Below are 24,592 nucleotides of genomic sequence, written 5' to 3' on the forward strand. Positions count from 1 at the left end.
ATGAGTCTCATTTCAAATTGTATTGAGCAGGTGGATATGTATGGGTGTGGAGACAACTGTATGAATCCATGGACCCTGCATGTCAACAGGGGACTAATGAAGCTGGTGGAGGATCTGTAATGATGTGTGGCATGTGCAGTGGGAGTGATATGGAACCCCTGATACGTCTAGATGTGACTCTGGGATGTAAGACATATGTAAGCATCCTGTCTGATCAGCTGCATCCATTCATGTCCATTGTGCATTCTGATGAACTTGGGCAATTCCAGCATGACAATGCAACACCCCACACGTCCAGAATTGTTACAGAATGCCTCCAGGAACACTCTTCTGAGTTTCTACACTTCCGATGGCCACCAAACTCTCCAGACATGAACATTATTGAGCTTATCTGGGATGCCTTGTAATGTGATGTTGAGATCTCCACCCCCTCCTAATCTTACAGATTTGTGGACAAACCTCCATGATTCATGGGGTCCATTTCCTCCAGCACTACTTCTGACATTAGTTGAGCCCATGACATGTCATGTTGTGGCAATGTGTGTGCTTTCAGGGGCCATTCACAATATCAGGAAGGTGTACCAATTTCTTTGGCTCTTCTGTGTATTTCAAGTGTTATCATCTCTAGGGAAGTAAGTACTGTTCTGGTAAGAAATTGTGTACATCTGTTAATGCTGAGTTTGCCTCATTGAAGTGAAACCCAACTGCATAGCCTAATAATCAACTGCAAATGTTCACACTATACAGCCTCTGATGTTTAACCTGACTCAGCCAGTGCAGTGACATATGATAAAGATGGAATTTGTTTATCAACAAAATGTGAATCACACTTATTTCAGAATATCTCACAACTTCTCTGGAACTAGTGTGTGGATTTAGAGAAAACACAGCTATAATATCTACTTGCTTCATTTTGCTCATTGCAGAATTCTTTTGACAAATTGTTGTTTGTGACAATAATTCAGACTGCCATCCAGGTTCCTCTCACCAATACCAGTTTTTCTGAATTGCACAGGTAGGAACTCTCCCTGCAACACATCCTTCCATCCAGTAACCTTCCTCGTGTCAACTTTCACTATTGGCTATCCACCACATACCTCTTACCTTCACTGCTCCCACTCCAGCCCTCCAGCTCTGATAGTCATTTCCCCTTCTCTACTTTTGGCCCCTTCTCTCTGCCCCCTCCCCTCCACCTGATGCTGCACCTAGTGGCCTATTATCCCATCTGCACACACTCCCTCTTCCCTGCCCCACATCTCTTCTCTATCCCACTACACATTCCAGTTAAAATCACTGTTCACCTCAGACACGGTTGCAGTCAGATGTTAGCACCTGAAGATGACTATGGCCATGTGTGTGTAAGTTGCAGTTGTGGTTGTACATTGTTTTGCCTACATCTGATGAAGGACTTTGTCCAATAGCTAAATATTATCTAGAAATCTTTTTTCAGTGTGCCTGTCTGTCATTTAGTGCCTCCTGTATATGGTCAGTAGCCATCTGACTTTTTCATTGTGATAAATATTCATCTACAGCATTTCAGGAAATCAGACGTCAAAAGCTTTTACTAGCCTACATCAGAAATGAATCCAACACAGATTCCTTTAATTCATGCTTGTGATAGGGTCTAAATGAGAAGATATGATTAGAATTATTTTGGAATTCTGACAAAATATGGCACTCTTCATATCTACATTGCTGTAATTGAAATAGATAACTGAAACTCACCATAAGATTTGAAGTCAAAGCCCAGGTATACTGTTTTATCTGGATCTCCACTAACATTCATTGCAGAATCAGTATCAATGTTTGTAAGATCAGAAACTCTAATAATAGTTCTGTTTGCTTTGTAATCAGGCTCAGTTTCCTGAACTGGGTTGAAAAGCTGAAAAATTAAAAATAAATAAGTCTTGATTCTTAAGGAGTTACTTAAATATTATTCATAAGGCTGCCATATGAAATTGTTTTTAGTTCACTATGGAGATTTAGACTCAACCATATCTATTAAAAATGGTTAGTATAGACTGAAACATGGTAGTATATTGATTTAGACAAATAAAAGCCTGAAATTTAACTGTGTAATTATGTATTTAAGCGAACTACATGTAAAATCAAATTTTGAGGCTTTAGCTGTACTGTAGTTGTGATTCTTCAAGTTTTTCTGGCATAATAAGTATTGCATGAGGTTTAAGGACTGCAGCCAGATTATATTAACATCTTGCATAATGTAGGTGTCATCTGCCTGCAGTCCTAAACCCTTATGATGTACTGCATTTTCACTCATTATTGCCTTCTCAATAGTAATAAACAATTGTTCATTTAAGGCCCTGACAAATGTGTAATGTTCTCTTTGTAGATAACAACACCTTACTGATAATGCATGCTAATCTAATGTTCACTGCAGAGCAGTATAATAGAAAATGAAACTTTTAGGTAAACGTAAGACAATCTTACAGAGTTAAACTAGTATTTTTGATCACAAAGAGCTGTTTTTCAGGCCACCTTTATACAATAAGACAGAAACTGTGTAATTTAGCTGATCAGGGAAGAGTTATTTGGTTCATTAATGAAAAAAAGCTAAACCAACTAAAATACAGATTAAACTAATAGATTGAAATGAATCAGCCACGCATGCTGTGACAGCTAATTAGTCAACCCATAAATTCTTAAATGTGCTAACTGAAATCTTTGGAAAAATATGTTATAAATGATATAAGAAATACAGCAATTAGAACCCTTCTTCCACAACAGAAAGTCTAAAATTCGTGCACTTGCTGCAGATAAAAATACACACATAAAAAAAAAAAAAAAAAAAAAAAAAAAAAAAGTTTTGCATCACCCTAGTTCACAGAACTCCTGAAAACAGACATTTACTGTAGATATTGTATCACAGACACAGTGCCTTTGACTGTTCATCAATGTCACTAAACTCACCCAAAAGATGGATACAACTATGCATGAGCAGGGGGCCGACAGCCAATCAGTTCCAGTCATTCCACCAGGAAGGAGGTACATGGCTCATGTTGTCTGGTAGTTCAACCACGCCTAGATGATCAATACCGTGATTCGATGCCATCCACATTGTTACTTTCTGCCAGGAAGAGCTCTCAACAAGGGAAGTGAGATGTCTCAGAGCAAACCAAAGTGATGTTTCCAGAATGAGATTTGGACTTTACAGCAGAGTGTGCACTGATGTGAAACTTCTTGACAGATTAAAACTGTGTGCCGGACCGAGACTTGAACTCGGGACCTTTGCCTTTCGCGGGCAAGTGCTCTACCAGTTTGAGTCTCGGTCCGGCAAACAGTTTTAATCTGCCAGGAAGTTTCACATCAGTGCACACTTCACTGCAGAGTGAAAATCTCATTCTGGAAACATTCCCACGGCTGCGGCTAAGCCATGTCTCCGCAGTATCCTTTCTTTCAGGTGTGCTAATTCTGCAAGGTCCCCAAGAGAGCTTCTGTAAAGTTTGGAAGGTAGGAGACAAGATATTGGCAGAAGTAAAGCTGTGAGGATGGTGCATGAGTTGTGCTTGGGTAGCTCAGATGGTAGAGCACTTGCCCACGAAAGGCAAAGGTCTCGAGTTCGAGTCTCGGTCTGGCACACAGTTTTAATCTGCCAGGAAGTTTCAAAATGATGTTGTTCAAACATGGAGGAGATACAGAGAGACTGGAACTGTTGATGACATGCCTCGGTCAGGCTGCCCAAGGGCTATTACTGCAGTGGATGACCACTACCTATGGATTATGGCTCGGAGGAGGAACCCTGAGAGCAATGCCACCACGTTGAATAATGCTTTCCATGCAGCTACAGGATGTCGTGTTATGACTCAAACTGTGTGCAATAGGCTGCATGATAAGCATCTTCACTCCTGACGTCCATGGCAAGGTCCATCTGAGCAACCACGACACCATGCAGCACAAGACAGATGGGCCCAAATGGTTCGCTCAGGATTCACATCACGTTCTCTTCACTGATGAGTGTCGCATATGCCTTCAACCAGACAATCTTCAGAGACGTGTTTGGAGGCAACCCAGCCAGACTAAACACTTTAGACACACTATCCAGCAAGTGCAGCAAGGTGGAGTTTCCCTGCTGTTTTGTGGTGGCATTATGTGGGGCCAATGTATGCCGCTGGTGGTCATGGAAGGTGCCATAATGGCTGTATGATACGTGAATGCCATCCTCTGATCGACAGTGCAACCATATTGGCAGCATATTGACGAGGCATTTCTCTTCATGAACGACAATTCACGTCCCCATCATGCACATCTCCTAAATGACTTCCTTCAGGATAACTTCATCGCTTGACTAGAGTGCCCACCATTTTTATCCAGACATGAACCCTATTGAACATGCCTGGGATAGAATGAAAAGGGCTGTTTATAGATGACATGACCCATCAACCACTCTGAGGGATCTACAATAAATCGCCATTGAGGAGTAAGACAATCTGGACCAACAATGCCTTGATGAACTTTCGGATAATATGCCATGACAAATACAGGTATGCATCAATGCAAGAGGACGTGCTACTAGGTATTATAGGTACCGGAGTGTACAGCAATCTGGACCACCACCTCTGTAGGTCTCTCTGTATGGCGATACAACATGCAATGTGTGGTTTTCATGAGCAATAAAAAGGATGGAAATGGTGTTTATCTTGACCTCCATTCCAATTTTTTGTACACGTTTTGGAACTTAGGTGATGAAAAACTTTTTTTTATGTGTGTAGTACAGAAGTCTTAAACCTCATATAGTGTGATAGGCTACATCACGGTTAAGTGGATAAAGACATTCACATATTTTTTAAAAATAATTATAAATTTGCAATTAAGAAAGCAAAGTGCATATCTGATGCTGAATACATCTTAATTTGTTAAATAAATATAAAACAGCATGGGAAATCGTCGGAACAGAGATAAATTACTAGCATATTGTAAGGGAAATTCTGGCAGAAGGTAAATAATTTAGGAGTAATGGAGACTGCTCATCGTGTAGCATAAGCATTGAGTCATCAACACTTTTGTGCAAAAGAGAAAGAAGGCAGGAGGTTTTATGATTAGAAATGCAGGAAGAAGTAGTGGTAGGTGCACAGGCTAGGCACATGACATGTAGATAATGGAGCTGGTGAGGAGCAGCGCACAATGATGTTACTGTGGAGGCATAGATTGGGAGAGTGTGACAAGACATAGGAAGGGGAAACTGTTGCACAGAGGGTGTGGGGACAGTAGAGTAGTGGAGGCTGAGGCCAGGATGACTGGGGCAGCAAAGCATTAGTTCAAAGGATACCTCTCATCTGTGTGCTTCAGAAAAGCTGGTGCCAAAGGGAAACACCAGATGGCATGGGTTGGGAAGCAGCCATTGAACTTGAGCATGTTTGGCTGAAGAACTCGTAAAGAAGAAGCTTATGCTAGTAGGAACAAATATCTACCACTACAAGAAATATTCCAGTTCGAAAGCAGTCAGAAAAAAATTCTTGCTGATGACCAAACAAACATTAGCAACCAAAAATTACAAAAGACGCAAAACACCTAATGGATAAATAGTAACCTCCCTCCAGCCATCACAAGAACATTATCACCTAAACCTGGCAGACATACCCACTAACAACTATCTACTCCACTACCATCGTAGATTAGCAGTTGCTATAGACACAAATACAAAACAAAAAATGATCACATTCTGTGCACTTGAAGCAACATACATGTAACCACAAAGTGAATGTGGATGTATAAAAGGATGCAAAAAAGAAAATATTGTATCTATTGTAGTGCAGTGTGTTAAAAATCAGGTGCCTATGTATAAGAGATCACATGAAATAATGTAGGGGGGGGGGGGGGGGGGAGGGAGGAGGGACTAGTTACTAAATAAGTAATTTTCAACATGAGAACTGTTAGTGATCTCATTAAACTGATTTGTAAATGAAATCTCAATTTTTACAGTGAATACTGATGGTCATTTAAATAAAGCATTTCTTTTATAGTACAAATAAGACTTTATATAATTGTGAATGAAGGCATAACTTCAACACTTCAACATTACTTCTAAAACTGTGACTGTGAAAGAGAGACTTCAAAAACAAAAAAAGCAAGATGTATTCTCAGTCTTGTTTATGAGCCACTTGATGGCTCAATGCCTTTATTATTCTGTGAGTAGTTATCTTTACTCCTGAAGCAATTGACACTCATATCCTTCCCATTTTATCAGAATGTCACTTTTGTTACTTTTCCTAAACAGCTGCCAGATGAGGAGCAACAGCACTGTGATAGTGCTTTCCCAACTTCTAGAGACAAATATGCAGCTTTGTAACATATCAGATGCATACAGTTCTCATTGTCATTTGAAAGAATCCAAACAAAATGGAAATTAAGGCAGATATAGTCACGAGTGTATTTTAAGAGTATATTTTTTTAATGTAAGCATTAATTTTTTCTTGTTCAGCAAGAATAATGATGCTGATAATGCTAACGATGATGCTGTTGATAAAGGAAACTAACCACTCCAGAGGCATAGCCTTCTTCGTAAGTAGGAATTCCATCAGGTAGTGTTGTGGTCACAGCTGCATCGTCATAATGTAGTACAGCCTCTGCATGAGCTTCAACCATCTTGCCAGAAGATTCTTCAGTTTTATGGCAATCTCCCATTCCACGGAATCTCATCCAGTAGTTTCCTGGTGCCTGATTAGCCTCAATCACAAAATCATAACGCTCACCACCATTTATTATAAAAGAGTCCACTGCAACAAACAAAAGAATCATTAGTGACAGCAGTAATATAGTACATCATATTATGTTGCAGAAAGTACATACTGAAGTGTAAAAATCACTGTGTGTGTGTGTGTTTGTGTTTAAAGTTCTTTTGAAGTTAATCTTAACAAGTTAATGCTTGCCGTGACAGATACGTAACACATAAGAGGACGTGAGGCCATATTATATGTCAAGTGGAAAGGAAATCACATCACAAGAAAGACAAAGCTATAAAAACAAAGAAAGTCAACAATTCACATATAGCTCAGTGATGTGTTATGCAAAAGAACATGCAAAAGCACAGAGATGTTACTACCTTCAGAGTACACCTCTTTATCTTGTGTAAGTATATTCTCACATACACACAACAAGACAGACACCAAAATGCATCCACCCAGCAATTCATATACAATCAGTGTTACTGTCATCATTGGTGGACACATTTAGGTATGTTTGAATATCAGTGTTATTGCGTGTGAGGGTGTGTACATACATTCACAAAAGCTAGTATGATCTTCATGCTGTCACATGTTATATGAACTACCCTTCAATCAGATACAGGTGAATGGCTGCCTTCCTTCATTTTTGTTTGTTTCTATCTTAAAATTTCCTCTATGATAGCAGGACAAGGTGTACTTTTATGTTAGATTGCTGAGAAAATTAATCACATTCACTCTAAGCATATTACTACCATAAGATGTTGTACTGCTTGAAAAGCAGCTGCTCCTTAAAAGCTATACATTAATTACAAATGTTTATCAGTAATATCAGAGAACAATTATTTTTTCTGTCATAACACAATGAAATGATGCCTTCTAAGCAAATGATGTAGCACTTGTGTTATGGGCCATTATGTTATGCATGGACTATAAACAGTTTAAATATAGTGGGGTGAGGGTGCAGGAAGTAGAGGTGTAGGGCAGAATAGCTGCACCTGCCATTAGTTGTTAGTCCACTCTTCAAATAATATTTTTCCTTTCTTTTTTTCAGTTATAAACTTAATGCATACATGAGTACATGAACTTTGTGTGCTCAGTTTCACTAAACTTAATTATCCATTGCAGAGTTTAAAGATCACTGAGTATAAGAGTATAGTTAGTGTCAAGGAACTATTTTCTTTATAAATTATTTGAAATTCATGATTTTCTAAAATGATGAGCTATTCAAAATTCAAACCCACGAACAACAGATTGTTTCAAGACTGACTGTTTTACCTGAAAGCCCTCTTTCAACACTTGGTGATGATCATCTCACTTACAACAAAAACTGCTTATTTAAAAAGTTGTATTTATTCAAAATTGTTATAGTTCAGATGGTCAAATTTAAAAATGCATTCTTGTTAGAATTCCACTGTTATAGTTTTGAAGCCCCAATTTTTCTGATTGAAAGAATATTTAGGTTGCCTAAATTAACATATAGTTTGTAAAATTTTTCAATTAGAAAATTGAAGTTTCCAGAAAATTCTTGGTGGACTTTTGATATCCCAGTGCACATTAAAACCTCTGCTTCTTGTGCAGCAGCTTTTGTAATCATATTGAGCATATAATTTCATGGCTGACAATGAGCCTTGCTTTCCAAGGAGGAACCATAGATAGTATCTACTATGGACCATCAGTTGCTTCCTTAGACTTTCAAAGACAAACAACTAAAATGTATCACTTAAATGTCGAACATGGTATTCAAGAATGGCAAAGTCATAGTGTCTGGATCCAAAATCATTAGAGGGCTAAAGCCTCATGATAAAGAATGGTTAAAATTAGGGAGATGGATGTTGTTGCAGAGCAAAAACCATTAATTACTGTGTCTAGATGATCACACTTTAGCATACTTCACGTGTAACTATGGAGAAACCTATTAAAAAAAAAATTGCAAATCCACAATTTATGTGCCACAATAGCATACATTTCAAAATAATGCTATCATCTGAGAGTGACTAGTGGCTGGCAGCAGTGCTTAGTTAGTATTGACCATTTAGTTTAGGTATTTCCATACAGGTTTGTGTGTGGACAGGTATTGTAACAGTATAAATGTATATTGAGCACTGCTTATTAATTATTTGCATTCTTTAGAACTATTAGTATTGATATAATTCTTATAGTGTACAATGACTTGCCAGGTTAGCCAAAAGCGCTAATGCGCTTCTTCCTGCACGCGGGTAGGCGCACTGGCCCCGGATCGACTCCGCACGGCAGATTACCAACATCGGTTGGTGTGCCGGCTAGCCTGGATGTGGTTTTTAGGTGGTTTTCCACATCCCGCTAGATGAATACTGGGCTGGTCCCCATGTTCCGCCTCAGTTACACAACTCGCAGACATCTGAACATGTTCGCACTATTCCATGAATTACACTAGATGCAGACAGCAGGGGTACATTAATTCCGTCCCAGGGGGGTATGGAGTGGTGGCAGGAGGGCATCAGGCCACCCCTTTCCACTAACATTGCCACATCCATTCCTAACAATGCCGACCCTGCATCAGCACGGGACATGGCACCAGTGAAAGAAAGAATCCTTATAGTGTACAATAGCTGTAGCAAGTTTTACCAATAGTTACTGTCACAATTCATTAGATTATCATTCTAGACAGCTTAATATCCTCTTAAATACTCTTAAAATTCAAATTAGATTTTATTTCTAATAAAATATAAATAGGGACTGTGTAGGCTGTTTACAGAGACAGAGAGAATTACCAATAGAGCACAAACAGGTAAAAGCTATGTTGGCTGGAGTTGCAATTTAAAACAAAAGATCAAAGTAAACAAAAACAAAATTGTCGTCTTAATTTAAGGCTGCAGTTGGTATGCATTGTTTCTGTGATTAGTTGGCAATATGTTAGTTGCTATTGAAAAAAAGTATTAAGTCAGTAATTTCTTGTAGTTTTGTGATTTCATGTACTATTTTAAGTAAAAGAAAATTCCCAGATTTTATGAGTTACCTTGACTGTTTATGGATGCAGTAGAGCTGGGAATCTGGAGAAGTAAAAAAGTGGTAATTCGCGAGTGTGAAAAGACAGCCTTTTCTGTATTAGATATGTGTATCATATGTTACAGTATGGCTTCATCAGCAGTACACCAGCTGCTGTGACCGAGCAGTTCCAGGCATTTCAGTCTGGAATTGTGCAGCTCCCACAGTCGCAGGTTCGAATCCTGCCTCAGGCATGGATGTGTGTGATGTCCTTTGGTTAGTTAGGTTTAAGTAGTTCTGTCTAGGGGACTGATGACCTCTGATGTTAAGTCCCATAGTTCTTGGAGCCATTTGAATTTGAATCAGCAGAACATGTAGCATTAAATGGTGTGCCAAAATTAACAGATGCTGCAAGTTTTCCATTATGGGACTTGGAAATGAATGTGATGTTGATGGCCAAGGAGCTCAGTGGTTATTATAGGCAATATCTAGAAACCTGAAAACGTAAAAATATCAAAGTGAGGAAAAAAGACCTACCTTCAAAACACTATATTTTGAGAACCATGGCAGCCAATATAAAAATCAATGAGGCCTGTGAAACATCTAAAGAAATGCAAAATATGTTTGGAAATGCTTGTGACTCTACTAGCAAATAGCAGAAAACTTTGAAAAACCTGAAATCAAGACTTAAATCTGAAGATATAACATGAAGAAAAATATAGAAGAAATGTATGTTGTGTTAAAAGCTACAGCCTACAAGAAAAAGGATCAGAATAAAAAAAATTGAGAAATCAGTAAGGTGCTTTGGATGTGGAAGTTTGGGTCACTGTGTAATTGCATGAAAAAAGAAACTTTGTGATAACAAGAAAGAAACACAGTGCTCTAAAGGTGGTAAATATCATCTGGGAGAGGTTTGGGCAGTAAAAGTACTGCCTCCATTTAAGTACCGCAAAAACACAAATTCCTGATCTGAGAAATGTTACTACAAAGAGGAGCATCAGAATACAAAAATAGTACCAAAGACAGTTTTTCTTTCAGAAGTGTTATTCACAGAAAAATAAGAAAAGAATATTGATAAAATAGATACCAAGTTTGTTGTAGACATTGGAAGTAATGAGCACATGTCACATGAAAGCGAAATTATGTCAAATGTGAAGAGCTGTGAAGGCACAAAAATTAAGATTGCTAATTGAAATTTTGTGTTTTCTATCTTGTTGGTGACATCAACTCACAAAAGATGTTATTGACAAATGTGTCACATGTCCTTGAACTATCAAGAAACTTATTGCCAGTAAATGCCATTACCAAAAAAGGGAGAGCAGCAATACTTGACAAGAAAAAATGTAAATATTGTGAAAGATGGAGACATTAGTTTGGAAGGCAACCACCAGAAAATGGATTGTACATCACTGACATAAAAATGTTCTGTAAGAAAGAAACACTAATGACATATAAGAAGAAAACAATTCAATGACACAAAAAACTAGGGCATCTAAGTTACAAGTATTTGAAGAAAATACCAGAACTCTATGATGGTGTGGACAAAATTGTGACAGAAGAGGACATGCCCTGTTGCAAAACAGATATTATGGTGAAGAAAATAAGAAAACCACTCAACACTGTGTGGCCTCAGAGCAACTAGACCTCTTGAGATTATTGACATTGGCGTATATGATGAAACATGCCCTCCAACTTATCGCAGTGAAGAATGTTCTTTGACATGTTTTAATGATTATACATATTTCTTGAAAGTCTGTCTTTTGCACACAGCAGATGAAACAGAAGACTGTACCAAGTAATAAGTAAGTGAAACTGAAGCTCACTTTACTTTCAAGACAGAAAAAATAACATGTGAGAGAGGAGGCAATTATAGAAGCCCTTTTCTTTTTTCAAGGAATTGTGTAAAAAGTAAAGTATAATGATTGAATACACAATTAAAGGATATTCTCAATGGAATGGTAAGAATAAATCCTACTATCATGAACACAGTAAGGGCCATGTTGTTTGATTCAGAAGTCAGAAACAAAATGTGGTCTTGGAGCCTTGACTACACTTACCTCATAAACAGAGGGAAGAATATTTAGTTGTTTGGTCCAAGAAATCATTTATAGTGCATTGTAAGTATACATGATAAAGAGCGTAAGCAAATATAATTAATTTATGATTACAGTAGTCATTGTGACAACGTGATCAACACAACAAAGTATTTAATAATATAAATTGACGTACTACATTGCTTCTTTATATCACAGCAGAAGTTATGAAGTCAGACCTTATGATCAATGCAAGGTAAATTATAGTATGAAGTGACAAAACATGTAATTAACAATATCTACATCTACATCTGCATATATACTCTGCTAGCCACCAAGGGGTGTGTGGCGGAGGGCACAATTCGTGCCAAAGTCATATTTCCCCCCCTCTGTTCCACTTGCGGATCATTTGAGGGAAAAATGACTGTCTGAATGCCTCAGTCCGAGCTCTTATTTCCCATATCTTTGAATGATGATCATTACACGATTTGAAAGTTGGTGGTAATAATATATGCTCTACATCCTCAGTGAAGATTGGATTTCGGAATTTAGTGAGCAGCCCCTTCTGTCTAGTGCTTTGTCTGTCTGCAAGTGTGTCTCACTTCAAACTTTCTATGAGATTTGTAATGCTCTTGTTGTTGTTGTTGTTGTCATCAGTCCTGAGACTGGTTTGATGCAGCTCTCCATGCTACTCTATCCTGTGCAAGCTGCTTCATCTCCCAGTACCTACTGCAACCTACATCCTTTTGAATCTGCTTAGTGTATTCATCTCTCGGTCTCCCTCTACGATTTTTACCCTCCACGCTGCCCTCCAACGCTAAATTTGTGATCCCTTGATGCCTCAAAACATGTCCTACCAACCGATCCCTTCTTCTAGTCAAGTTGTGCCACAAACTTATCTTCTCCCCAATCCTGGCTAAATGTACCAGTCATGAATCTTGTCACTCTTCTTTGGACCTTCTTAATCTCTTGAACCAGACCCAACTGGTAAGGGTGCCATACAGACAAAAAATACTCTAAGACTGGACGATTCAACATATTGTAAGCTATTTCCTTTGTTGAAGGAGTGCATCGCTTCAGCATTCCACCAATAAACCGCAATCTAGAGTTCGCCTTACCCGTTACTTGTGTAATCTGATCATTCCATTTGAGGTCTTTTCAAATAGTCACAAGCAGATACTTGGCTGATGTTACTGCTTCCAAAGGCTAATCATTTATTTTGTACTCATAAGTTAATGTGGATTTTCACCTTGTTATACGCAGTAGGTTACACTTACAAATATTGAGAGATAACTGCCAGTCATTACAACATACATTTATTTTCTGCAAATCCTCATTGATTTGTTCACAACTTTCATGTGATACAACTTTCCTGTGGACTACAGCATCATCGGCAAACAGTCTAAGGCCACTGTCAATACCATCAAGCAGATCGTTTATGTAAATCATAAAAAGCAGAGGACCTATTACACGGCCCTGGGGCACACCTGAAGTTACTCTTGTTTCTATTGAAGTTACCCCATTCAGGACGATATACTGCTCCCTGTCTGTCAGAAAACTTTCTAGCCAACCGCATATGTCATTGGATAGACCGTAAGCGCACACTTTTTGTAGCAAGCGACAGTGTGGAACTGAGTCGAACGCCTTTCGAAAGTCGAGAAATATGGCATCAATCTGGGAGCCGGTATCTAGAGCCTGTTGTACATCATGCACAAAGAGGGTCAGCTGTGTCTTGAATGACTGCTATTTCCTAAAACCATGCTGGTTTCTGCAGATGAGCTTCTCCGAGTCTAGAGAGGTCATTATGTCTGAACACAAAATATGTCTGGTAAATGAGGTTTACTTATTATGGTGCTCCAGAAATTTAGAGATAGAGTAGGAGTGGTCAAGAAAGAATTGTCTCAACTTTACCTCAGATGCATGAAATGTTGGTATGCATTTTAAATAAGTTGCATAAGTTTGTACTTAATGTGTTTACATGTAATTTCAGCTTCTGCTTGGTTTAATATGTGTGTCTGTCATAGTTACAGTTTTCCCTTTCTGAAAAATTAATGTTTAATCTCAATATACAAACAAGGTAGAAGTCCTGTGGTGACATATTGATGACACAGATTGACAGTTGAGGAATCTATACGAGTGCATGGAGTTTAGACATGATCTGCAAAATCTCTTATTTTCAATTATTTTTAGTGTATCTAGTGACTCATATTAATTACTGATCTCTTGTAAGAAAGTTAAAATAAAATATCTTGCATCATTACCATTCATCACCATCATCAATTTAGGGTAAAATGAGTAACTACAATGGTGACTCCACATTTCAGAGACTAATTCATCCATGCCATGTAACACAGTACTCCACACAGACACACACACACACACACACACACACACACACACACACACACACACACACACACACTAAAGAAATGGTAGATCAAGAGCCTCCTCTCTTCACACAGGAAGGTCAGCAGCGATATGATCATAATTCCCCAAGTCTGTCAGAGACTTCTCCACAATTGTACATTTCACCTACACCAAAATTGGTACAAATACCAACTTGCTGTACAACACTTCCTAAAGATGCTTCATTCAAGTGGAATCCATCTTTCAGCAGAATGGTGTGCACAATGACAAAGACAAACTAAACCTTATCTTTGCCAACATGGTCGAGGAAGTAGTGCAGGGCTTGATATTGTAGCTAGTCGCTGCACAATCAGATCAAAGCTTTGAAGACAGTAATAAGGCACCTGCCAATGCTGAAGGAACAATGTATGCTATGCATCCTTATGAACAAGCCATTGGAAATTTAAACTCCTCAGAACAGTTGCAGCACCTGTGTAATTTGGGGGGGGGGGGGGGGGGGCAGCACATTTATCAGATGATGCATTACGCACGGTATGACTCGACAACTTTCCATCTATGAAGAGTATCATTTTGGTGGTATGCAGCAATGCAGCAATATCAACTTTAGGAAAGAAAGTGTACCAAGTTTTTCATATTGCCCCAAATACACTCACTCATAATAAGAGTGCAACAATGAGGTCAGATCAGGACACAAGAGGAGCATATCACTGTCTGCCAATGCAAAAACTGTTTTCACCTGCACAATAACACAATGGAAAGTCAAGGGTCGACAAAAGTCACGCTTTGGTGCCAGTACTGTGCCAAATTCAGGGATCGGGCTAAGAAGTGTGAACAACTTTAATGTTACCCAAATGCCAAAAATGACCAATAGGGGCATCATTAGCCGCAATCAAAGTTCAGTCACCCCAAAGATACTAATGAATGTGAGTGCAGTACAACTCGAGCTCCTCATGGTGTGAGTATCGGCAAGTATCAAGTGCTTCAGGAAAGTGTATATTTGCTAAAGAGATAGTGAATGGCACCGAATATTTAATTGACAGTGGTTCAGACATTAGCATCATGTCCTCATGCTGCACGTGACCTACATTTCATCATCAGGGGTGCACACTAAAAGCTGCAAATGATATAGTCATTCTTACCTCTTGTACAGGTTGCCTGCCAGTGGACCTCAGTCTGCAAATACATGGCAAATGGAGTTTTACAGTTCTGCAGTCTCTTGCCCTATCTTAGGGGTGGAATTTTTAAACTATTTCAAGCATGTTGTGGATGTAAATAATCATCAGCTAATCATGATGGCTCTACAACATAGAATCCCGGCAACAGTGACAAGTCCAAATATAACCACCACCATTAGCAAGGATGACGATCCATTTTAAATACTTCTATGTAGCTTTCCAGATTTAACTACATCAAGCATACTCCCAAAAGAAAGTAAGCTATTCAAAAATGCACTACATCTGGACAGTTCGTAGACAGCCTGTCTCTACCTGCGCCCACTGCAAAGCACCAGAACATTATGCTACAACCAAGCAGCATTTCGTCAAGTGGTTGAACACATTTATTATGTGCAGATCAGAGAACCCTTGGGCACTGCTGTTTCATTTAGTGAGTAAAACAGATGGTAACTATTGACCTTATGGTCATTTTAGGACTCTGAATGGTAGGACCATCCCAAATCATCATGCCATTCCTAATACCCAAGACTTCACAAATGCTTTACACAGTGCAATGATTTTCAGTGCAATTGATGGTGACAAGGCTTGTACACAAATTCCACAAGCCCCCTTTGACATTCCTAAAATGCCTGACATTATCCCCTTCAGGTTATTTGAATTCCAATATATGCCTTTCGGATTGCGCAACGCAGCACAGACATGGCAGTACTTTATAGATGAGTTATTGAGAGGTCTGTATTTTTGTTTCACACACACACACACACACACACACACACACACACACACACACACACACACACACACACACATATACAAGGTGTTACAAAAAGGTATGGCCAAACTTTCAGGAAACATTCCTCACACACAAATAAAGAAAAGATGTGTTATGTGGACATGTGTCCGGAAACGCTTAATTTCCATGTTAGAGCTCATTTTAGTTTCGCCATTATGTACTGTACTTCCTCGATTCACCGCCAGTTGGCCCAATTGTAGGAAGGTAATGTTGAATCCGCATGCAATTGTGCAATCACGTCATCAACACAGATTTTCTGTGAACATTTGGGCAGTCATTGTTGGTGATGTCTTGATTGTGCCCCATGTTCTTCCACCTACGCTCAATGGAGCACATTATCATGATTTCATACGGGATACTCTACCTGTGCTGCTAGAACATGTGCCTTTACAAGTACGACACAACATGTGGTTCATGCACGATGGAGCACCTGCACATTTCAGTTGAAGTGTTCGTACACTTCTCAACAACAGATTCTGTGACCGATGGATCGGTAGAGGCAGACCAATTCCATGGCCTCCACACTCTCCTGACCTCAACCCTCTTGACTTTCATTTATGGGGGCATTTGAAAGATCTTGTCTACGCAACCCCGGTACCAAATGTAGAGACTTGTCGTGCTCATATTGTGGACGGCTGTGATACAATACGCCATTCTCCAGGGCTGCCTCAGCGCATCAGGGATCCGACGGAGGGTGAATGCATGTATCCTCGCTAACGTAGGACATTTTGAACATTTCCTGTAATGAAGTGTTTGAAGTCACGCTGGTACATTCTGTTGCTGTGTGTTTCCATTCCATGATTAATGTGATTTGAAGAGAAGTAATAAAATGGAAATTAAGCGTTTCCGGACACATGTTCACATTACATATTTTCTTTCTTTGTGTGTGAGGAATGTTTCCTGAAAGTTTGGCCATACCTTTTTGTTACAGCATATATATATATCCCTAAGGTAAGTCTTTCTGCTCCCAGCATTGGAATAACTCCTTATGCTCTCCTTTTTTTTTATTTTATTGTGTCTATCAACATACCAGTGCTTTCTCGTTTGGTAAGTTAAAGCATCTTTGTTTTTTATATATATTTTTCTCACATGGAATGTTTCCCTATCAGATGTTGTAACTTACCAAATGAGAAAGCAATGGTACGTTGATAGACACAATAAAAAACACACACAAATTTCAAGCTTTCACAACCCAAGGTTGCTTCATCAGGAAAGAGGGAAGGAGGGGGAAAGACAAAAGGATGTGGGTTTTAAGGGAGAGGGTAAGGAGTCATTCCAATCCCGGGATTGGAAAGACTTACCTTAGTGGGAGAGGACAGGTAAACACTCACACCCACACACATATCCATCTGCACATATACACACACAGGCCGACATATGCACTTGGCATATGAAGTGAGGTATGAAAGCAGATCAATGACTAATCCAGATCCCAAATACATTCAAAATCTGAGGAGATCCTTAAGATACCTGAATTCAGTGACATGGAATAAAATATTCTGCTCATCAGAAAAACAAGAACAAGAAAAGTGGTTTACTATGATGCAGATTTTGCAGGTGACAAGAAAGATAGAAAAAAATACTACAGGAAATATGTTTTTGTACAATAATGATCCAATCACTTGTTGCTGCAAGAAACAGTGTGTAGTTGCACTACCTATTATAGAGGCAGAATACATGCCTGCTACTCAATGTTGTCAAGAGGTGGTGGTTTTGAATACTTTCATAGAAGAATTGTTAAATAATAACAGCAAAACGACACTTTTTGTGGATAACCAAAGTGCAATAGAAATTATAAAATCAAGTTAAATGTCAAGAAGAAGCAAGTACAGTGATGTGAAGCATCATTTCATCAGTGATGAATTGAATCATGGCTAGTTCACCATAAAACAATGCCAGTTCAAGTACACCTTGCTGACATCCTAACTGAACCTCTTCAGAGTATTGCATTTCAAAGACATTGAAAAGTTGAGGTTTAATTGAAATGAAACTCTGCTGTTTGGTTAATAGACATATTTTCAGAGATGTGGTTACAAATGTTTTATGAGCTTATAACATATTGGTTTTGTTTAAGTGAGTGTGTTGTGATTTAAAACAATATGTACCTGTTAATGTAAGGCTACAGTCAGTAAACACTGTTTCTGTAATAAGCTGGCATTATGAGGAAATTGCTATTTTTAAACATAAAAATTAAAAAAATGAAGAAATGGTCAGCCATTCCATATAGCCTCGTGCTTTAATGTACTATTTTATGTGTGTTTGTACGTGTGTACATAAGTATGTATGTTTGTATGTAACTAAGGAGCCAGCAGCCTTTTTTTTTTTTTTTTTTTTTTTTTTGGAAGTTCCAGATTTTTATCCAAGTTGCATCACTAAAGTTAGCTAGAATAAGCATGACTCACACCACTAAGTATAGTGGTAGTTTGTTGTTAATACAGTTTGTCTCATGGAAAATACATGAGAGTTCTTTTATGTAATGGAATCTACAGAACATGATGAATGAAAGAGTAAATGAAACCAAAGAGCAATTTGAAAAGGAAATTAAAGATCAAGGCAAAGAAATTTAAACGTCAAGGTTCATTTTGGTAGAACATTTCAACACCAAGGGAACTGCTCTTACATGTCATCAATGCCAGCAAAACATGAAATCTTATAAGAAGCTCATCATTTGCTGATAACACTATAACTCCTTCAGAGAACTTGGAAGATCAGTTGAATGGAATGTACAGTGCTTGACAAAGATAATACAATGTAGTCAGTTTAAATCTAGGGTGTCTTAGGAATTATATAAGGAAATGATGCACTAAATGTAGTAAATGAGTTTTGCTATTTGGGCAGCAAAATAACAGATAACAGTCAAAATAGAGAGCATATAAAATGCAGACTGGTAATTGAAAGAAAAATATTTCAGGAAAAGAGAAATTTGTTAACGTCAAATATATATGTGAATTTAAATGTTTGGAAGCTATTTATGGAAGTATTTGTACAGAAAGCAGCCTCGCATGAAACTGAAATATGAATGATAAACTGTTTAGACGAGAGCATAATTAAAGTTTTTGAATAATGGCTTCACAGAAGAATGTCAAAGAATGGATGGGTAGATCTAACAACAAATGAAAAGGCACTGAATGAGATTGGGGTAAAATAAATTTAGGGCACAACTTAAATATAAAAGAAGGGATCCTTTGATAGGGCACACCTTGGGGAATCGAGGTATAGTCAGTTTGGTGGAGGAGGAAACTGAGGGATAAAAATTAGAGTGGGAGGACATTGTTTGATTATTGTAAGCACATTCAAATAGATGTAGGCTGGCAGAGATGAAGAGGATAGACTAGTAGAGGGAGTTGTGTCAAACCAGTCTGACTGAAAACTACAGTGACAACAAAGATGTTGTTAATGAAATAGAAATTGTATGGAATAGGCAGAAGTGCATCAGTGACACTAATAGCTTTATGAAATTTATCAAGTTAAATTATGTGTAGATATGCGGTAACTACCAATGCCAGATTAACAATAAATTAGATTTAGCATGAATGTTGAAGACTTCACAGAAATATTCCCAGGAAAGAGTGCAGTATGTATACATTAAAATTTACACATACACTATAGATCATCCTGTTTCCAAATCATAACCCCTAAGCAAGATGCATTGGTCAAAGGAAAGTTACACCTCTGGCCCAATGTTTTAGTGACAGATAGAAGTAAGTCTACTACCAAAATATATGTTGATGTAAGTTTGAATACATAGGACAATAAAACACATCAGATATAATTTTTTGATGTACCCTGGGAGATGAGTGGATTAAAGAGCTCCACTTCTTGTGGACAATTTCAGCTGTCTGAAGAATGTATATGGGTTAAATATGAAATAGGGGAACAAAAATAAAGATCATAACTTGCAAAACAAATGAGTTTATTCAACAACTGAACTTCTATTTATTTCATCAATAGTAGATAGAATAACTAGCTGTATCCTCGGAAAAAACTACATGTCATTTTTCAGTAAAAATCAATAAATTTATCAGTGATCTTCAATATTATTTTGACATTGAATTATAATTTAGGATATCGATGGTTATGAAGATCTGGGTCTCGTGAAATGTAACTACTGTTCAACAAATGTTTGAGTTAATCATTCCATTGAAAATCACTATTATCACATTTAAAAAAAAAAATTGTATTGCAAGAATCGTCAGATTCTTGGTTTGTAGTTTCTTGCATGTTCTGTAATTTAGAAAATTTCAGAAATTTCAACAGTAGCAAGATGATACACTTGCCACATGTACTTTCAACTCTCTGTTCTTAAAAAACGTTAGTATTCCCTACAGTATTGTTCACAGTGAACAACAGGATGGCAGTTAAAAGGTGAATGGTAATTGTTTCTTGACTCATTATACTGAAAGTCATTAGGAAAGCCTCACTACAATGCCACATCATTACTTCCACTACTGAAACCATAATCATTTGAATAATTTCATAATTTGTTGGGATTTGTGCTTGTTCACATGTATTTTTCTTATCAGGTGTGCTACTATACCACCAATGTTCCCCGCCTATTCCAACCGCCAATGGGTAAAAAAGGTTTCAGAAAAATGTGATGTAAAATTATTTATATCCAATAAAATATGTGACACATTAAGTGAATAACTATATGACAAATTACAACACTCGTTCTGAGAATAAAAATAAGGTGAACAATTTATATAGTAGACTTTGGCTATTCCAAAGGGTTGACTGAAAAAAATTACTTTGTTATTAACAGATAAAACGTTACAAAAAAGTAAAATATCAAAAGTGAAACTAAAGAGGTAAGTGGAAGAACTGTAACTGTGTAAAGTAAGATATTTTAACAGGGGGAGTGAGAAAACAGTAACTGAAATAAAGGAGAAATGGGGCATGTTAGTCGAAGTGGTAATTTACAAAGTGATCTGAATGGGATTATTTGCAGCATCTGCAGTTGTGCTGTAATCTTGATCAGGTATATATTCAAGTACTTAGAACAACTCATGCCACTTTATGGCTCTGCTATTTTAATGTTAAGTGGTGTAAATATAATACTATAATTTGAGCTCCACCATATAAATTAACTTTAGAATAAAACATTTTAAGCTTAATTGTAATGATACAGTACCTCCAATAGGTTCAAAATATGAGCTTTCACTGCCAATGACCAATAGTGTATGATTGTCAACTGATACTTCAACTGGGCAGTAGAGAGCTGCATTGAACATAAGCCGGAAGCGGTACCTGTAACCCTGAAAATGAGATGAAGACAACAGTTTTATCTGCTAAATACTTAAAAGAAATAAAAGTCATTGATGTTGATGGATTAATAACTATAAATTTTCCAGGAAAGCAAGAAAACTTTAAAATACATTATTTTCATATAATCCCTCACTGCTTTGGATGCACATGTTTTTCATAACCTATAAAGATAACAACTCATTCATTTGACTTAAGCAGAATTTAATAATGAAAATATATCCTCTTTTTCATAAAAGTACATAAATTAATTCAGCACAAAATACAGTATGTGCAAATGCAAAAATATTATCTGTAAAATGGAAGTTAAGGCAATAATGGAAATAGATTGCAAACTATCATAGATATGACACCACTGAACAACACTTGAAAATAGAAATTAAATGTTCATTAATTTTAATGGATGCTAGTTTGATATTTAATGAAAATAATCTTCTTGTAATCCAAATAAAAATGGTAACAAAGGAGGTTATCTTACATATTTTTAGTCAGTGAAAAAAATCAGCAAGCATGCAATTAGGTAACGCGAAGTAGGAATAGCTAATGAAGACATGGAAACACATGGAGGGAATTTAAAAATGTGACTTTTGCTAATAAAGGTAGTTTACACTAAGTATTTCATACAGCTCTTCATTTTCACCCTACCACTTTGGGTAAATTATTTGTTAATTGTAATACAATTAATGCTTCAGAAAAAGTATATAGGATATTGAAATTAAATGTGCTGTGTGATGTTAAGCACACAATTTCGCCAAAAGATAACAGAGAAATGTGTTTTAAATCAAGATTCAGATTCTTCATTAGCCGTTGATCACATGTAGCAGAATGGGATTCACATTATATACAAAAGCAATTGCTGCATTAACAACTGTTCACATTGCAAGTACAAATAATTTATCTTATATTAACCTGTTGTACAGAATCATAATCGTGATCCTAAAACTCAAATCCTACACTATTAGTGTCCAATAATTCTTTTAAATTGCAGAATGGATTGCTTATTTAGCATTTATGCAACTTACTTCTAAAATTATTGAAAGGTGTATTCAGTACTCAATGTGTCAATTAATGAAAAAAGTTTCAAACAGTTCACTTTGTGTTTACTGCTCATTTTTGTCAGACTATGTCTGGGAATATCAATACTCATCTTATTTCTGGCGTCATGACAATGTATGTTCTCTCTGGTATCAAACCCTGCTATATATATCAATGATACATAGTTAAAAAGATTTATCGCTGTCGTCATTTTGGTCTTAGTGAAAAAATGGCAGCAGTGTTCTCTTGTACCAATCGTACACATTTTTCTCAGCAACTTTTATTGACTCAGTAATACAGTGTATCACTGACATGGCAAGAGTAACCCCATAACAACAGCTCGTAGGATATATGAAACTGAAAAAGTTCAAAGTAATCTATCATGAGATATTCATTTCTCACTCAATCAGTCAATTTCCATATGAGATAGGACACCCTTGATATCTTTCTGCAGACATGATTAATATGGGGTTGCCAGTTTGATTTGGAATGAATATGTATTCCAAGCAGTTTTACAGATTTTGCTTCCACATCTTTATTTAGTACAGCAGCAGGTGTTGAGTTTACTCTGGATTGTATAGTAGTTTATTAAATGCGATCCAGATAAGTATTAAGGAGAGTGTGTCCTGTGATTTCTGGCATAACCTTAACCTATCTTAATCTGTGGCAAGTAAAGTTGTGTCATCCGCATGGCAGATAACACTGAAGCCGAACATAATGTGACAGATTGTTAATTGCGGCAGTGAAGAAAACAGCCCAAGAATAGAGCCTTGAGGCAGACAAGATATGACTTTCTTCAGGGAAGTACGCTTATTTTCAATTGACACAAATTGGCTCCTTATATTTAGAAAAGACTTAATTATTTCTAATACTGTATTATATATTCCATTATACTGTTATTTGGCTAGTAAGATATCATAGGGGATGCAGACAAAAGTCTTACTCAAATTGCATAACTCAAGAGACGCTGTATTCTTATTTTCAAATGCAGATCATGTCTGAGTAACAAATTCAAGGACTGAATAAGTGGTATTTTTTCCTTTTTGAAAATCTTGCTGTCTACTGCAAAGAAGCCTATGTTTTTCAAGTAGTTGCTGAGCTGTATGTGAAAAATTGTTTCAAATATTTTTGAGGAAATTGTAACAATGGATACTGGCCTATAATTCTCAGAGAGATGCTTTTCCCCTTTTTATATGTAAGTATAACTTCTGAAATTTTGAGCTGGTTGGGGAGAACTCCAAACTCAAGGCATTTATTCATCATAAAAGCAGATGGTTTGCAAATAAGGGGTATTATCCTTTCTATTGTGTAGCAGTCCATGTTTTTTGAGTTAGAAAATTTTGAAACAGCATTTACTGTAACTAAGGGTGTGACAAAATCCCAATGGAATTCATGTCCTCTAGGAAGCTGACCAGAAAGTATATCAGTTGCAGATGTTTCTGACTGGTTAATTTTACATCTTAATTCATTTACTACAGTAATAAAGTATTTATTGAGCATCTCCAATACATTCATCTGCTATGCTAACAATTTATAGGCCTCTTGAGAAACTAACTGTAATATGGTCCAAATGTGCACTCCTTAGCATTGTGCTTTTGTTAGTACAATATAATAAATGTTTTTGAATTGGAATTAACTGAACCAGACAACTTTATGTTGAAATCACCATATACTGCAACATTAGTTTCAAGTTTTAAAATTTTTCTTATCAAGTGCAGAGTGAGCTGATATTACACAAGTCATCCCTCAAAAAATGAAATAACTGACACAAAGTCAAAGTCATATATACACTTTTCAAGTTAATTATGCAATATTTATTTTTACATGTGTATTTAATACATTGTATTTTTACTATGTGTATCTACATTTGTGATTATGTTTCTCACTGTCAGACTTAACTTTTTATCATTGTTCAATACTATTTAAAGTGATTTAATGACTGGCAGATGACAAAGTGCATCATTTCATTTCAAATACTAAATTACAAGCTTATGCACTTTGATATTCAGTGTAAACATATTTCAGACCAGCCAATTTAGTAATTTCAAATCCAGGAAGGCAGAAATTCAATTCTGTAATTTTTGCATACAAACACAAATTTACACCAAAGAAATATCTTGAAAACAATGTTAATTAAAACAGTATTGTCAGTCATTCGAAACGTAAATATTTCAAACTTTCACAACCTTTGGCTTGATTTTAAAGACATCTTTCTGTATGGCTTAATAACACTTCAGTATCAGATGTTCATAAAGGAAGGCAACTAGAATACTTACATAG

The 24,592-nt window shown here is 37.0% G+C and overlaps 1 protein-coding gene across 1 annotated transcript in view; it reads right to left on the reverse strand.

Annotated features, from left to right (window-relative positions):
- The window catches only part of LOC126336825 (uncharacterized), a 220,463-nt gene that overhangs the window by 71,334 nt on the left and 124,537 nt on the right, over positions 1-24,592 (reverse strand). Inside the window, exons 6-8 of the mRNA XM_050000887.1 lie at positions 21,147-21,270; positions 6,496-6,734; positions 1,726-1,882 (exon numbers count right to left, since the gene is read on the reverse strand). Of these exons, the coding sequence (XP_049856844.1) occupies positions 1,726-1,882; positions 6,496-6,734; positions 21,147-21,270 (520 nt within the window). The remainder of the gene's footprint in view (positions 1-1,725; positions 1,883-6,495; positions 6,735-21,146; positions 21,271-24,592) is intronic.

Source organism: Schistocerca gregaria, chromosome 2 (assembly GCF_023897955.1).
Source record: "Schistocerca gregaria isolate iqSchGreg1 chromosome 2, iqSchGreg1.2, whole genome shotgun sequence".
Lineage (NCBI taxonomy): Eukaryota > Metazoa > Arthropoda > Insecta > Orthoptera > Acrididae > Schistocerca > Schistocerca gregaria.